The sequence below is a fragment of the Scleropages formosus genome, chromosome 11 (genome assembly GCF_900964775.1).
Source record: "Scleropages formosus chromosome 11, fSclFor1.1, whole genome shotgun sequence".
NCBI lineage: Eukaryota > Metazoa > Chordata > Actinopteri > Osteoglossiformes > Osteoglossidae > Scleropages > Scleropages formosus.
The window spans coordinates 25,442,815-25,460,107 of record NC_041816.1 but is presented as its reverse complement, the minus strand read 5'-3'; the positions used below and the strand labels follow the sequence as shown (position 1 = coordinate 25,460,107).

The window sequence follows — 17,293 nt, the reverse complement described above, 5'->3', positions numbered from 1 at the left end:
ACTCTCGACAAACACACTCAAACACAAAAGGATTCTCTAATTGTAATAACAACAATGACTTGGGGGGGGGGGGTTGTACCTATTCTTATACACCAGACTTCCAACCCAGTCATCCTCTTCATCTAAAGACTGACCGCAGGAGAGGAGTCTTTAAGAAACTTACCTCCAGCAGAACCATTTAAATCACCTGTTCAAATGGGCACATTTCACCGTGACAGTAAAAATGATGCTGGTGCTGCAGGTAAAAAAAAAGTGCGCTATTGTCAAGCAGCAAAGATGAAGATTTCCTTGTTTTGGCCGACTGTCAAAAAACCCTTTTGAAATCACTTACTTATTTGATGTGTGGTTCCACTGCTTGTATTACAAACAACATTATGGCAACGGTGGAAAGGAAATGAGTGGTAAACTCGGTCGCTTTAGAGGAAATTTGTTTCCCAGGAAAGATTTAGAGGAAACAGTTAATGAAACAGCATAAATACAAAAATTAAATGTAATCATGCTTGAAAAAAATTCCACTAATAAAATCTAAGCAAAAAAGAATCAAAACAGTTAATGAATACCTAATTAAGTGCCGAATTTCAAATACTGCTTATTATATGTCTTTAAAAATATAATAGGACAACTGCAAAAAATTGTGAAAACTGCTTTTTTAATGTGAAAATAAACAGTAAATCCTGAAATTCAAAGCACAAAAAGTGGGTACTACCTGAAAGTACAGACTACGCCACGCAAACAACTGGCCTACCCAACAAATCCTATGGCTCCGGTCATGAAAAACATGGAAAAGCTTTTTCCACCATTATCCTTTAATTAAAAAATGTTTTAAACTGATGGACACATACACCGTTGAGGTGACCGTATAACTGCGTATCAAATTCATATACTGTACGTAGATATTATATATTTATTTTGAATTTCATGCCCATGTTGTTTGAATGCCAAGGGTTGGAGATTTATAGTGTTCATCAAACACTTCTAGGTTAATCATCATATATGGATTAAGATGAGAAAATAAGAAAGGGGAAAGTCTGTATAATTGTGTGAAATTATGATGCCCATGTTTATTATTATGATAATTGATTATTATTATCATCACCTGAGGAGACTTACAGAGATATTTGCTGCACCCCTACATTGGAGCATATGATGGTGACGGTAAGAACACAGTAAGAACATACTAAAACCAAGGTTTGCCCAAAACAGCAACAATAATGTGGAATCATGGGCATAGTAGCATACAAAATTATCTGAAATCCAAAAAGGAAAAATTTAGTTTCAGAACCTCAGGGCGCTTAGAAAAGAGGAACTATGAGGACTGACTCCAAAGCTGATTAACCCAAGTAAACCCAACTTTTACATTAAACTGCAAAAAAAAAGCTTGTTCTGTTTGCATCAGACATGTGCCAAAGGATATTGACAAAAACATCAGTGGATGCGAAGTGTGTGTGTGTGTGGTGTGTGCGGATAGCCTGTGTTATGAGTGGCAAGCATCAGGTCTCAGCACTCAAGTTATGAACTTCCTTCAGGACACTAGTTATGAACTTGGTCTTGTGAAAAAGTGAACTTTACAATGAATGAGGAACTGGGAAACAGATGTGTGCTGAAAATAAAGAGTGAAAAGAAGAAGTGGAGAGCATGTGAGGTGTAGGAAGTACCAGCTGTTGAGCCCAAGCCAGCTCCTAAGTGCAGCTACATCCCCATGAGATGATGACATTCCCAGCACACACGGATGCAGGGTGCTGTGTGTCAGCACAGCACACATTGTATTTCACAAAACAGCTATATTGTTTCACTGTGAGTACAATATGGTATGGATGGGATAACAACGATTAAACTGAAGTCAAATGTGAAATCAGGATCCATATCCAGAGTCCAAAGACATGCTGTTCAGGTTCACCCAGAGTGTGTGAGTGAGAGAGAGAGTGTGTGTGTTCCACTGATGTATGGATGAGTGACCCAGTGTAAGTAGTGTATCTAGCAGTGTAAGTCACCGTGTTGAATAAGGGTGGGCTGATAACACTGCATAGAATTCACTGGAAATCGCTTTGGAGAAAAGCGTCTGCTAAATAAATAAATGTAAATGTATATAGCAGGGGATGTGCCGGCGTGGCGTGTGTCTGCTCTCTGGTGGGTCTGGGGTTCGAGTCCTGCTTGGGGTATCTTGCGATGGACTGGCGCCCCGTCCTGGGTGTGCCCCCTCCAGCCTTGTGATTTATGTTGCCGGGTTTGGGTCCAGTTTGCCGTGACCCCGCTCGGGACAGGCGATTTCAGCCTCTGTGTGTGTGCATAGGTATATAATAAACAGACGGTATCACCAAGTCCCAGGAGGATCTCTGCAGCTGCATACAGAAACCATGAAAGTATAGACCTGTGTTTTGCCCTCAGAAATGTCTTCATCTCCTGCCAGATACTGCTGCAGCACCATGGGGCATTCTTGGTATCCCGGGAAACAGAAGATTTGGTTAAAAAAAAAAAGAAACCCTGAAGTGAGTGTCCATCATACTGGCTCCCCAGGGAAAATGAGGCAGAAATACACTATTGTATTGGTACCTCAGTAACAAAAAGCAGACTCCTATGGCTGAAGATGCCACATGGATTCCTTTAACCGATGCTTTTCTCCAGAGCAGCTTCCAATGTTAAACTACTTACAGTTATTTACATATGTATACAGATGGGTAATTTGTTACTGGAGCAATTTAGGGTAAATACTTTGGATAAAGCCAAGGGTGCAGCTGGAGATGGGATTTGAATGTGTGACCTTTGGGCCCAAAGGCAACAGCTCTAAGGGTCACACAGAGCCTTTTTACCTTGTCAGCTGCGGTAAGAGGCAGATCAGTGATAACAGTGAGATCGGAGACACGTGTGAGGTTCTGCTCTACATGAAGCTTTCAAGCGAACACGCTCAAGGTGTGTGTGTGTGTGTGAGGGGAGAGAACTCGGAGCGACAGTCACCTCTCTGAGCCCCAAAAAAACAATGGCAATATTCGGAGCCGCGTGTTTCCACACAGATCCGATCGCTGGCATTTCAGCCTGGTCCGGATCAAAGTTCCGCAGCTCGAAAGACGCAAAGCGGAGCTCTGATCGCGCTCCCGATTTCTATGGCAACCAGCAGCGCCTCGCGGAGCGGCGCGTCCGTGCGAGGCTCCGTCCGTCACGCGGCGGTGACATTGTGCGGGGCAGTGGAGGTGAGAGAAGCGTGAGGAGGTGTCTCACACACACAGACAGACAGAGCGACGGGAGCGCGCGGAGCAGGGCAGGTGAGACCCCCTACACAGAGTAACATTAGTCCCGGCAGAATAAAACGTGCGGAATGACCGACCGACTGAGGCGCGCGCCGCGCACTCACGTATTTTGGCCACGCTCGCCACCAGGATCCAGATGGCGATGATGTACGGGGTCTGCACGTAGCTCCACTCCCACTGCACGATCTTGTACCCCCCGCCGTGCTGGTGGTGGCTGGACGCGTCCCCGTGCGCCTCGTCCCCGGCGGCTTCCACCGCCGCCGGGTCCGCGGACCGGGGCAGCGCCACCGCCACCGCCACCGCCACCGCCTCCTCAGCATCTTCCCGGGCAGGACGGAGGGAGGCTGCGGCGGGGGCACGCGCCGGGGCCGCGCCCAGAGCCGCCGCTTCGCCCACCGCGGCCGCGAGCACGAGCAGGGCGAGCGAGCGCATCTCCGCGGCCGCGTTCAGTGGCCCGTCATCGCCCCCCTCCTCTGCGCTTTATAGCGCCGGAGGAGCGGCTTACAGTGTCAACACAGCGCCCCGCGCGCGCGCGTCCAGCTGAGGCACCGCGGAGCACGTGACCGCGCTCTCGAGGAGCGTCGTCGTCGTCGTCGTCTTCGCCCCCTCCGCCGCCGCTGCCGCGTGCTATTTAAAGCGGCAACGCGCCGGTTCGCGAGAGCCGCACGGGAACGGGATGCACCGGGCGGAGCGTTGGGTTTGGGTTTAGGTTCAGATCAGAATCAGAGTGGAGTTTGGACTTCTCCTTATGCCTTCCCGACTTTCCTTCCACAGTCCAAAGACATGCAGTTCAGGGGACCTGGTGACACCGAACTGCCGATGGGGTGTGTGTGGGGCTACACTGCATGGACTGGCATCCCATCCAGTGTTTAACCCCCGGCTTAACCCTTACATTTAGATTTATTTATTAGACATTTTTCTCCAGAGTGACTTCCAGTGAACACCTTATTGACTGCGGTGACTTACACTGCTACACTACTTTACTTACACTGGGTCACTCATACATCAGTGCATCACACTCTCTTCTCACTCACACACCAATCTACGTGAACAGCATGTCTTTGGACTGTGGGAGGAAACCAGAGCACCCAGAGGAAACCCATGCCGACATGGGGAGAACATGCAAACTCTACGCAGACTGAGCAGGGATCAAACCCACATCGGCTGCCTGTTATTTCATCTTAAAGGTTAAGTTTACTACAGCAGCCGTTGTGAACATGAACCCCGGTACACAGGAGTCAGAAGCCTTTTCTCCAAAGAGCCACGAGAACCTGGAACCATCCAAGCGCTACTGTCTGCTGCACTGGACATTGCAGAGGGGACAGTGAAGGGACAGGAATCCTCCTGCTTTATCAATGAAAATGATGAATAAAGAAATACACTTCTAGCCAAACTCAAGACTTTATTTCATAATTTCTGATAAAACTAATTTATACTTCATATCATTACATTAAATAAATGCATTTCCGAACAAGCATTTCAAATAGACACATTAGTACAATTCCAGAAGTCAAAGAGCTACATAACAGCAAAAAAATTTTTTAAAACATAAAACTGTGGGTGGAGTGTAACATCTAAGAGTGGAACATTGGCACAGTGACACATTAATAGTGCATCGAAATTGTGTACAAATCAAACATCTCTCTCACACACACACACGTATTGTGCAACTAAATTCTTATAAAAGGTATGAGCACATCCGAACTTTCAGGTGCAGAAAAATCACACACACACGCGTCGCTTGCACCAGTGAGAAAAGCTGGCTTGTATTTTCAGCCAATTTTAGGTTTGCTAAATTGGTTAATTTTCTTCGACAGTACAGTTTGATTTACAGCACACTGGTTGAAGATTATAAAAAAAAAAAAAAGATGGATTAAGAGGAGGTTACAGTGAGTCCATCAGATAAACATGGAGTCTGACTTCTAAATCCATGGAGATTTGGAAGCAGCAGGAGATTTGTCTCGTCACTGTGCCTGAACACTGACCTGGAGTGCTGGGCTGCCACTTGAAGGACATACCGTGGTACTTGGGAAGTGGGGTTTTTTTTTTTTTAATTAATAAAAATGCATATTTGTTGGGGGGAATCACTACATAAATGGCCCAAACGGCAATGTGATGAACACACACGTGACGCAGATACGTTTCCCATCCACGGGAAATGCAAGTTAAAGCGGAGGAGTGTGACCCCCCTGCTCAGGTGCGCCGTGCAGACGCCCCGCTTCCACACACCTCAAAACTAGACCATACAAGCTGGAGACACAGTAACCGTGACGACTGCAAGTTCTGTACACGCACGCACGCACGCACGCACGCACACTCATAGTGCTTTTGCTCATGTGCAAAACATACTGTTCTGTGAATGTAACAAGAAAATGTAAAAGCAGCAAATTTGAATTACTATAAAAAGAGCAGCTTGCATCATTGGAAACGCCCTCCTTTCATGGCAGCTGCTGAGACGGGTTCACCGGAGCTTCATGAGGAACACCTTCAGTACAGGTGTACAACACGCAAGTGATTCAGGTGCACGTTTAACATGTGATCCGTGGCGACGCCGGTCTCTGCGACATCGTCTGGTGGCGACCGCCTCCGAAACACCTCGCCCCTCCCGCTCCCCGCCGATGGGTCTCGGCGGCCGGGACCTTCTCAGGTGTCCTCTCACATCTGCTCGTTACCCTTGCTCAGCCCCAGGGCCTGCACCATGTCCACGCTGAGGCCACTTTTCAGGGTTCTTCGCACTGCAGGAAGGAAACGGCAAACACACACTTTACACACAGCCACAAACACGAGGGAGTCGCACTTCAACACGCAGGGGGTTCAAGTAACGATGACAAATGTCCATATACACACATCTGCTTGAACACACCCGTCCCACGTGGCTGTGCTAAAGTGTCTCAAGGCTTTGCTGCAGAGAGGACCTTCAACAGGGATCATGTAGCCTGATTTTACATTTATTTACCTGACATTTTCTCCAAAGTGACTTGCCCATTTAAACTGCTGGGTGAGTTTACTAGAGTAATTTAGGGTAAGTTTTTTAATCAAGGGTACTACAGCTAGAAGTGGGACTCGAACCTGCAACCTTTGGGTCCAAAGGCAGCAGTTCTAAGAATTATGCTACCAGCTTTTACCCGTCTGACAGCCATCACTCAGAAGAGTGCAGAGGTCATCATGGCCCTGAGGGCAGGACAACGTAAATAGGCATCCAGCTAGAAACTGGCTTAACAAACAGTGACCACACGACAAATTTTAAAGAGAGGAAAAAAAGGCTCTTTTTTTCCAAGGAAGGTAATTTCGTTAAGTTCCGAGTCTGACTCTACATTCCTGCTCATCATGATGACCTTCCAGCGTGGAGGTCCACAGGCAGCCAGTTTGTCAAGAGCAGAGGGGAAGAACATGGTAAATGACAGCAACACACAACACAGATCATTGAGATTAATGAAAAACCAAAAATATTGAAGCTGAACCTGAGATTTGTTTTGTACACCACATCCTATTGTCTGTTAAAACAAGATTAAATTGTAAAGCTCATCAGTCCTCACTTCTCTGCCACACACACACACACACACACACACACACACACACACACACACACACACACACACACACACACACGTAACACTTCATACTAGGCACAAAGTCGAACAGCCCACGTTCGTGAGTGTAGGAAGAGACGTAGGAATCCACCAGATTCAGAAATAAATGAAAAAAAATAAATATGTATATTATATATACTACACACTGGTGGAGGTGCGACAAGGAGTATTGCTCGGCAGGAAATACACATCCCTGTACATGATCACGAACACACACAATATATTTGAGATAATGAACTGAACTGCATTTATCTCTGGGCTGTCAAATCTCAATGCCTCACATTTTCACACTAATGATGGATGGCGGAACAGCAAGTAGCACTGTTGTCTCACAGCGCCTGGGTGGTGCGAGGGGGCATGGGTTCGATCCCTGCTCAGTCTGTGCGGAGTTTGCATGTTCTCTCTGTGTGGGTTTCCTCTGGGTGCTCTGGTTTCCTCCCACAGTCCAAAGACATGCTGTTCAGTTTCCCCCCATAGTATGAGAGTGACAGAGAGTGTGTGTGTGTTCCACTGATGTATGGATGAGTGACCCAGTGTAGTGTATCTAGCAGTGTAAGTCACCGCGGTGAATAAGGTGTGTCGATAACTACACCGAGCTCGCTGGAAGTCGTTTTGGAGAAAAGCATCTGCTAAACCAATAAATGTAAATTTAATGATTCTCACTATCCTGTCATGCATTCATAACATGTTTAATATGCTGATCTATGTATTTATTCAGCTAGCTCACAATTTTCTCCACAGTGACGTACAGCATCAAGCTACTCAACACAGCTGGGTAATATTTACACTCTCAGTAGAGGGCAGGTACCTTTGTCCAGAGGAACTACAGCAGGAATGAGGTCCTTCACACACCATCCACCATCCTCTATGCACCATGTCGGAAACTTGCATGTGCAAAAACACTTGGCCACTGAGGTGTTATTTTATCAAACCTCCTACGCTACCCGCTGCACCGCTGTGCCTTTTCCCAAGGAAAATATACAGACTAAGCATGAAAAATACAGATCAATAATAGTAAGCGGACCAATTATGCCCTTACAGGATTTCCGGTTGAGGCGGGAACGCTTGCGGGTTTTCGGACTGGATGGTCTTTGCGTTGGATTCTGCGTGACGGACTTCACGAGACGGTCCATGATTTCGTCCGTGGCGTCATCTTGGGAACCAGGACTGTCCTCTTTTGCGGACATGCTGTTCACTGGGACGGTGCCCCCGAAGCCTGATGGGAGAGAGGGGGGGGGAGAGGAAAAAAAAAGAAAAAAAAAAAAAAAAAGCTATTCATCAACTTTGATCCCTGTTCTGATTTTCTGGAAGTTGGAAAACCCCTTCGGGAAAATTTAAATTTGAGTTTTAAGAAGCAAAACGTCCAACCATAGGGTACAAATACGTCTCTCCATATTGGGTATTCTCCACGTCCCATAATTGTCAATTATGCTATTGTACATTTTTTTTTTTTTTAAGCAAGAAAACATCTTGTAAACTGATGAAGTTCAAAGTAGTACTGGGGGAGAGGAAAAAAAAAAAAAAAATAAAATTTAAAGACTCCCACACACAGACTCCCACACACACACCAACACAGACTTTCCCAGAGGCACGAAGAACTGGAAACTTGGTAAGACAGAACTTACCATTTCAGTGACCAAAAGAATCAGCACTAAGGATTGTGTGTTGAAAACCTGAGCTTGTGACCATTAGGTTGCAGGATCCAGCCCCAGACAATCCTTGCACATGCTTCTCTCACTTAATATCTTTATTTAAAAAATAACTACTAATTCATAGCCAATAGTGCTCCAACTGCGAAGCAAATGTAAGGTGGTAAAACCATACGGTGCTGCTTGAAAGTATGTGAACCCTATAGGGATGGTCACTATTCTCGTACAAAATATTATTCATTTATAAAATCTAAACATTAATTCATAAAATGAATAAATGAGTTATACACCTGCTTCCTCTTACCTACCAACAAGAGCTTCACTTATTTTTACACCTGTACTACTTGTGTGTTTCGACTACGCACATTATTTCCTCTAAAGCAACATATGGAACTGGTCATTACACACCTATTATGTCACATGAGAAACACCGATTCTCAATAAATAACCATTTCATGGTAAAACTAGGGGACACAAGGGGCTGCCGTACTTTCAAGCAGCTCTGTATGTTAAAAGAGGAGTTCAAGCCCCCCGCAGCATGAAAAAAACATCATCGTACTTCTGACAGCGCGGCTGCGGCGCATGATGCCTTGGTCCACTCTGGCGGTCAGCAGGTTCTTCATGTTCTCGTGCTCCTCCTGCGATGGCTCCAAATCCGCCGTCATCCACACGGGAGCAGGGCTGCTCTCGGGTGGAGGAGAAACTGCAGCGGAAAACTTCTCTGTCTGGGATACGGCGGAAAGAAACATCAGCCGGACATCTTGGCGGTTCACCAGTTTGGGTGGGCGGGCCGTGGACATATCCCGGTAGAAACCGAAGCCCTGGCTTCTTTCAGTCAAGGCCAAACACGTGTATCAAACAACGTTTCTGCTATTGACTGCATAATTGCTTTAATGGAGTTCTATCCAGAGTCTGCAATATTTTCCTTTCAAAAATCTTATTTTTCTAAAACGCTGCATCTTTCTTGAGGTCACAATTCACTGCCATTTCATTATCTTAGACTACATTTTACATTAGTAAAATAAATATTCGCAAATTTATAAAACATGTACGACAGGTTAGGACGGAAAAGGACAGAAAAGTATAGGATAAGATAAGACAGGACAGAAAAGGGCAGGAGGGCACAGGGCAAGACAGGATTGGACAGGACAGGACAGGAAAGGACAGGATAAGACAAGACAGAACAGGGCAATAACTTTATTCATCTTTGCAGGGAAATTTACACAAACTGAAACAAAAAGAAAAAACACACACAAAAAAAAAACTAGACAATGTTAAAGGGACAACCTCTGTGATCATCTTCCCACGGGTCTTGGTCCGCTCACGGTGGGCTGCCCGCTTGCGCTTCTGGGTTAGAACTCGCTCCCGGGTGGTGCGGTACTCAAGGGAGAACTCACTGATGATCTTGCAGAACTGGGTCACCTTGATGTCCCGCACCGAGTAGGACGGCTGGCCCAGGTACAGCAGGAACGAATGGAACCTGTGCCATGAGGACAGCAAAGATTATGTCCAATATCCATCATCATACCAAACACTAAGAGAACGGTCACTAGTGCACCATTACACACATAAGACGGTCTGATCATGAGTCGTCACCCCACGAGATACGTCCATTCGGGCTACGAGATACTGACTTTACGAGAAGTTCCACGATGTCCCGAATTCAACTTATAACGCATTTCTTTACATCGCCGAGGATCGAGTTTGGATTTTGAGTGCCTCCCAACAGCTGAGCTACACCAGACCAGCACCACCTTGGCTCATGCTCAAGTTCTCAACCTCCATTATTCCCTCCCGTTGTCTAGTTTCACCTGTTATGATCTCAGTTACCATGTCCCACTTGGACAGCCCAAACAATGTCAACTTGTTAACCAAGTGTCATTTGCATTCTTTTCATTGATTTTTCTTGCATTAAAGGTTGAATTAATCCATAAACATCAAGTATCATAAGTACGTACGTTCTGCTCGAGCACATTTTTTTGAGCGTGCGGTACATAACAGCTACAAAGGAGCCGAGCGAGGTAGAGGTAAACAGTCACATTAATGAATGGAAACTGACTTGCGTTGTATTATGACAAGAAAAGTCAAGTATTACTAAGCAACTAAGTGACTATTTTAATGGGATAATGACATTTCAGCATAAACCGATGTCAGCCTTCAGGCTCAGGAAGAGAATTTTTTTACTATTGAAACTTATAGCAGTTACGTCTTAGGTGTGAGAATTCAGCTTATGAAGGGTTTTTGAGGAATATATTACCTTTATAAGGTAGGGGACGACTGGAATAGTTCTGTCCACTATCGGAGTTTTCAGTGGTTTAACGTCTATCTCAGCAAGGTGACACCGCAGGCGTTAAAAACCAGGTCCGCGGCAAGAATCAAGTCTAAAATATCCATCTTTTCGAGCTTCATTTAGGGTCAATGTTTCATTACAAGGAAGTGTAAAGCCAACATCGCTTCCAGGTACTATAAAACTGAAGACGCATACCTAGAATGCATTATTGCCTCGATGATCGATACAAAAGGGTGTCATTGCAATTCCGGTGACCCAACGGTTGACAGAAGTTGCAGCTCATTAAGGCAACGATCTGCTCTTGCATGAAAGGAAGTGACGTGGTGCTCCCACCTGTTGATGATGCGTCGATGCACGACCTTCAGGATGATGATCCTCTCCGTACAGTCCTTCAGGAACTCGGTCATCTTGTTTTTCAACTCTGCCTTGGCCTCGTGCTTGGCCATCACCTTCAGGTTGTCCCACGATGACTTGCACTTCCGCTCCAGTTGCACCAGGTTGTCTGAAAGCTGCTCAAAGTCCACCTAGATGCGAGGATTTGGGAGCAGGACACCAGTTGGGATGTCAAGAGGGAAGCGACGATGAACAGAAGGACCGATTCCAGTTTTGATTTTCACTTTAGGTAAGGCACACGATACACTCGACACTTTGAGAGTATATTTGTTGCACAACGGAATGTTCAAGAAAATGTTTTATTAAGGAGTTAACCAGTCAGTATTAATTTTCAGCCAATGTCCCCAGTGCTGTAGCTTCCATAAACTGGAGTTCTCATTTCAATACTGTTCTCTAACACGTCCTGTATGTCACCACGTGTGCCCACTATAAACACTTTTGACGTATATTCTTTTAGCTCACACTTTTCTCCAAAGTACAATAAGCTCCCTAAAATTATTTCCCCATTTATACAGTGTGGTAATTCTACTGGAGCAATTTAGGGTAAGTACCTTGCTCAGGGGTACTACAGATGGAAAACACTTCTACTACAGGTGTTAGTGGTTACACTCTGACTTCTTTCCCACAGTATCTGCATGTATGTACGTGTGCGCGCACACGTGTATTAGACGGATGGAAGACAGGAGGCTCACTTTGGCAGAGCGTGTGATGGCAGGAATCTCCGAGTACATGTCCGACGTCTCCGGGTACTTTTCCACCACGACGTGGCACGTGTGGTACAGGAGGGACTGCCGGTGCACCGTGTCCTTCACCTCCGTTACCTTGTCCAGATAGCTGAGCTCGAAGCCCTTGGCCTGCAGAGGACAGATAGAGGCTGCTGAAAAAAAATCCTTCAGACACCCTTCGACACACAGATCTAGGCACCGAACACTAGAAATTTTACCATTTAGCCTATTTATACCCAGGAAGGACACTTACAATTTCTTCCGGATTACTGTTTTTACCTCAACGGTTATTTATTTCTTTATCATACGCAAACCATTAAATCAAGTGCTTAATGCCCTCAATAGGGGTTTATGTTTATAATTTAATAAAAAAAAAAAAAAAAAAAGAAATAAACATTAAATGAAATTAAATGGAAAAAAAAAAAAATTTACTATGATATCATACAGGAAGAATTCCAGTGCTGGCCATCGTATTTGCCCCATCTTACTACCCTCGAACGCCACCAACGACAGTACTTATCCAATTGCGTGATTTGTTCAATTACATAATGATTATGCAATGATTTACTTATCACACAAACCTTTAGGTTAATGCAACACTGGGAATCGCAGCCAAAATCATGGTAATGACCCCCGATTACACCGTGCTTTAGTTTCATTGTAAGAGTAAAACACACCAAGACAGCAATGAGGAAAAGGAAATACAACAGAAAATTTACCGTGACACATAATGGAAAGTGCGGTAAAGGTGAAACAAGAAAAAGTGCAAAGTGACCACAGCAGCAGGACACAGAGACTGAGGATGCAAGGAGGAGTTCATAGTGCTCGGTCCCTAATGGTTCATGTCTCGCGCATTTCCTCCCTCCGAGCTTTTCTCGAAGAACGTCACGATGAAGTAGTCCATAAATGGAGAAAACCGGCAGCAAAACGCACCGACACACGTACACGAGCGCTGCTACTCCCGCACTTACGTTGGAACCATTAAGGAAGTTTCCAATGGCCAGCAGGGTTGCGAGGATCCTCTTGAACGTTGTGTTCATGGCGAGCTGCTCCATACCCAGCTTCAGGTCAAACAAGGGCTCTGCCACCTCCTGAGGTACAAAACAGTAAACAAAAAACAGTTTCCAACACATCTGCTGACACGACATGCAAAAAAGTGTAGAATAGAGGCAGTCCCCAGATTACGAATGAGTTCTGTTTCCTCAGTGCCTTTAAGTCGGATTTTCACGAAAGTAGGAACAGTTAGGTATGGTGGGTATCTAACGTCACTTTGTCAAATGTCTTAGTATATGTATCATGTACCTTTCTATGCATAAAAAACATTAAAGAAACACGTCCAGATACACTAAAACATCTAACATAATAATACAATGTAATGATAAATGTAACTACAGTATTTATCTCTTTCTTTCTATGTCTCCATTATAAATGTTACTAGTGTCATGATGAACAGAGGACACGGAGGAGGCTGGACCCAAGTGCAGGATCGTTTATTCACAATTAAAGGACTAGGTGTGTTCTCGTGGTCGGGGATGGGCGAATGGTCGGTCGAGCGGTGAAGCGAACAGAGGCGAGGATGCGAAATCGTGGTCGAGGGACAAGGCGGGCGGTCGTTATTGAAGAGACATGGAACGGGACTGGGAAACGATGAGGGACAGGACTCAGAAGAGCAAAGGGAGGTTTGAAAACAGTTGGGAGTGAGATTCCGCAATGGGGAAGAGATGGAGAAATGTCTTTTATAGGTGTGTGTGAGAGAGAGAGAGAGAGAGGATACATGTGCAAAACATTAAAGAAACTGTTTGCTTTTGCAATGTTCGTTGCTGTTTCACCTTTTTCCGATTGCTTTATTATTCCCATTTTACATTTGCATACATTTACATTTATTTACATATTTAGCAGATGCTTTTCTCCAAAGCGATTTCCAATGAACTCTATGTAGCGTTATCAACCCACACACCAAGGTGACTTACGCTGCTAGATACACTACTTACGATGGATCACTCATCCATACATCAACCAAAGTTTAGTTTCAGTCGTGATCGTTTTCATTTTCTTTGATGCCTCACCATCATTTGCATCACATTTACGCTTTGGTGCCATGGTTACAGGAGTAAAAAAAAAAAAAAAAATTAGAGCCAAATACAGTAACGCATGAGACACTTAACAGCAACGTGGTCTGGCTGAAAGGAAGTCTTTGTCCTACCTTGGGCCCACGAGTCGACGAACTGCTGTGGATGCGCAATGTTTTGATGCGCGTCGCAAAGTGGCGCCTTTATCACAACCCATTGTATCTACAATAACTCAATTTTTTAATAGGCTTAATTATAAAGTTCTCTTCTGATTGCTACTTAAGGGTGACCAAAAAAAAAAAAAAAAAGTCAGTAACCGGGTTGGCCGTTCATAACCCAGGGACTGTGTTTCAAAAGCTGCCCTAGAGTTTTACAAGTCAGTCATCATATGGTAATAGTTTTGTGCTTTAGGTATTATGTATTATATATTGAACCTGAATAAGAGGAAAATAATTGTAAATGGTTTCAATGCCCTAAACATCTGTGCAGTGGCAAAACTGAATAAATATATTTTAAGACACGAGGTAGTTCCCAATGTCTAGCACATGGTCAAGCTGCCCTGCGAAGCTCCAACCTTCTCCAGGGTCTCGTAGTTGAGCCTGAAGGCCCACAGCTGCAGCCTGGCACTCAGGGCACTGATGGAGGACAGGGTGAACAGGAACTTCTCTGCTGACCCCAGCGGCACATCTGGATTGGCTAGCTGCGCCTCCTGGATCCTCTGCTTTTCCTCATCGCTTGGCATCATGGTCAGGATTTTCTGGTGGGGAGAACAGGACTATGAGCTGGAGAAGTGGTGGTCAAGAGAAGGGTACGGTGTTAATTGATGTAGCTGCGTATGCAATCACATGAATCATTATGATATGAGGTCAAGTTCAACAAGACTTTAGCAGTCAAACTGCTCATGATCAGTGCAGCCAACTGACCGGTTGATGAGCCGTTACAGTATACACATTTAAAAAAAAAAATTCAAAATTACAGGGCTCCACATTAAAAGTTGTCTGACTGTCCAGGAGGGGCATTTTGTTTAAGCTTTCATAGCTATACAGGCAGAATCGTGATATCTGTGCGATCGATAGGTGGAGAATAAATTAAGGCAAAGTATTTTCAGTTAGATGCAAAACAGCGATTGCCATAATAAAGACACCACATGTCGTCAATAATCCCATCATCTACATGTTCGTTTATAAATTGGTTTCTCAAAAGACAGTGCACAAATTTTGTATTAAAAAAGTACAAGAGCCCTAATACCCCACTACTTTGGATCATTGTCTTGCTTTGGAAACAGTTTTCAGTTTGAAGCTACTCAAACTTGTCAGAAACAAAACAAAAAAAAAAAAGAAAGTCTATATTGTGCCATTTTGGGCCAAAAAGAGAAAAAACTTGATCACTCTGCAGGAAACATGAAGGTTCTCCTTCCCACAATTAGAATACACTAAGGACGATAAACCATCTCATGATCCACATGGTCCTACCTCAATGCCTTCTTTGGTAATTGCAAACTCATCGAAGGTGAGAATGGCATTCTTGATGATGTTTATCGACGGGAGAACGGTCATGCCAATGTTAATAGCATTGCTCCTTTTGGGATCCAACACCAGGATCTCAGACTTCTTTACCTCTGCCCCTTTCTAGAAACAAAAATTAGCAACTAGTTATGAGTTTTTACTTACACCAAACATTTTTAAGGAACTTGCACAAAAAAAAAAAAAAAAATGCAGTGACTGCCTCATAAAGAGAATAAATGGGTTATTCATAAGTTTATACTGACTAATATAAATTATACTCACTATAATTGCAAAATAAAGACAATCACTATGTGGTAATATATACAGTATTATAATTATATACTATATATATATAAGGTAACAAATAATCCATCCATCCAAATTTCAGTAACTCAATCAGGGTCATGGTGTACCGGAACCTATACTGAAAGCACTGGTTGCGAGTTGGGTGGGGCACACCCTGGATGGGATGCCAGTCCACCACAGAAGATTAATAATATGAACATTAAATGGGTTTACAAATAGCTTGGTCAAACAGGCTTTTCAGGGAAGGTGTAGAAAGCAGGGTGATGACTGCCTCCTCAACGATGACACATTTACATTGAAGGTCATAAACAAACCACAGAGACAACAATGGATGAGTGCATGAAGAGATGCTGTGGAAAATATTCACGAGTACCTTGGCCACCGGCAGCTCCTTTGCACGGGACTCAAACAGGTGTTCCAGCTTGGCTGAGTCCACGGCCACTTTGTCCAAAGACGCCCACACCGTTCCTCGGCCAAACTTGGACTTCCTAGGGCTGTCGGACTGCTTGAGCTCCTTCCAGAACAGCTTGACCGTCTTCTTCTTCTTAGAAACTGCACTCTCTGTGCCCTGATGGGGGGGTGGCGGGGGCATGCCTGGGGGAGGGGAAGACACACCTCCAGCAGGTGGGGGAGGGGGTGGAGGGGGTGGAGGGGGCGGAGACCCCAGTCCCAGGACTCCAGGGGGTGGAGGAGGAGGAGGAGGGGGTGGGGTGGGTGGCAGAGGGGACCCGAGGCCCGCCAGGGTTGGCGGGGGAGGAGGTATCCCGTTGGGCACCCTCGCGTCAAACGAGTCCGCGTCCAACACGTCGATGTCCTCCTCCTCCAGAAGGTCAGAGAAGTCAAGGTCTTTGATCTTCAGCGCTCGGGAGGTGGGCTGCAGCCTGTCCCACGCACCCTTGCTGTCCCGGGAGAGCGGCATCATTAGTGTGGTCTCCAGATTGTGCGAGTGCATTTCTGCATCGATGCTGCACTGGGGTCTCACGGCCCGGCCCTGCTGTTCCTCCGCCAGCCGTGCCTTGGCTGCCTTCGCGCGTCCACCCAGGCTCTCCAGCTCTGCCTTCTGGGGGCTCTCCACCTTGCCCCTGGGAAGGAACAGCTGCTTCTTCTCCATAAGAGACGGAGACTCGTCCCCATCGCCAGCCCTGCCTCCCTCCGGGCACTGCTCTTCTGACGGACTTGTCAAGGATCCTGAGGGACTCCTGGCGTAGAGCATGTCCAGCATGAACTTCCTGTCCCTGGAGAGGGTCCGGCGTTGCTCCGCCACACTGCCCTGTCGCTTGACACCTGCACCATGATTTTTGTTTCGGTCTCAATGACTTTGTGCAGCGGTAAATGCAAACATCAAAAGGCAAAGCCCAAGCAGCTGTAACATTTCACAAACCTTCACCAAAATTTATGACACGTCAGAAATTTGTGCTCAGGATGTGCCCTTTTTCAGCAATGAAAAATGTTCATCTTTTTCCCGTAAGTAGAGTTTATATGCCTTGCCTCCAAATTCCTTAAATATTCCACCTCTGGGCAACA

General features: G+C 45.3%; 2 protein-coding genes across 6 annotated transcripts in view; both read right to left on the bottom strand.

Annotated features, from left to right (window-relative positions):
* slc9a5 (solute carrier family 9 member A5) overlaps positions 1 to 4,005 on the bottom strand; it is a 29,210-nt gene extending 25,205 nt beyond the window's left edge. The window contains exon 1 of the mRNA XM_029256307.1: positions 3,347 to 4,005. Within this exon, the coding sequence (XP_029112140.1) occupies positions 3,347 to 3,674 (328 nt within the window). The 5' untranslated portion in view covers positions 3,675 to 4,005. The remainder of the gene's footprint in view (positions 1 to 3,346) is intronic.
* Positions 4,006 to 5,291: 1,286 nt separating this feature from the next.
* fhod1 (formin homology 2 domain containing 1) overlaps positions 5,292 to 17,293 on the bottom strand; it is a 49,257-nt gene continuing 37,255 nt past the window's right edge. For all 5 annotated transcript variants that reach the window (XM_029256302.1, XM_029256303.1, XM_029256304.1 and 2 more), the window contains 10 exons: positions 16,143 to 17,053; positions 15,431 to 15,586; positions 14,533 to 14,715; positions 12,861 to 12,980; positions 11,857 to 12,018; positions 11,105 to 11,295; positions 9,769 to 9,961; positions 9,041 to 9,206; positions 7,872 to 8,048; positions 5,292 to 5,977 (listed from right to left, as the gene is read on the bottom strand). In XM_029256302.1, coding sequence (XP_029112135.1) covers positions 5,898 to 5,977; positions 7,872 to 8,048; positions 9,041 to 9,206; positions 9,769 to 9,961; positions 11,105 to 11,295; positions 11,857 to 12,018; positions 12,861 to 12,980; positions 14,533 to 14,715; positions 15,431 to 15,586; positions 16,143 to 17,053 — 2,339 coding nt within the window. In that variant the 3' untranslated portion in view covers positions 5,292 to 5,897. The remainder of the gene's footprint in view (positions 5,978 to 7,871; positions 8,049 to 9,040; positions 9,207 to 9,768; positions 9,962 to 11,104; positions 11,296 to 11,856; positions 12,019 to 12,860; positions 12,981 to 14,532; positions 14,716 to 15,430; positions 15,587 to 16,142; positions 17,054 to 17,293) is intronic.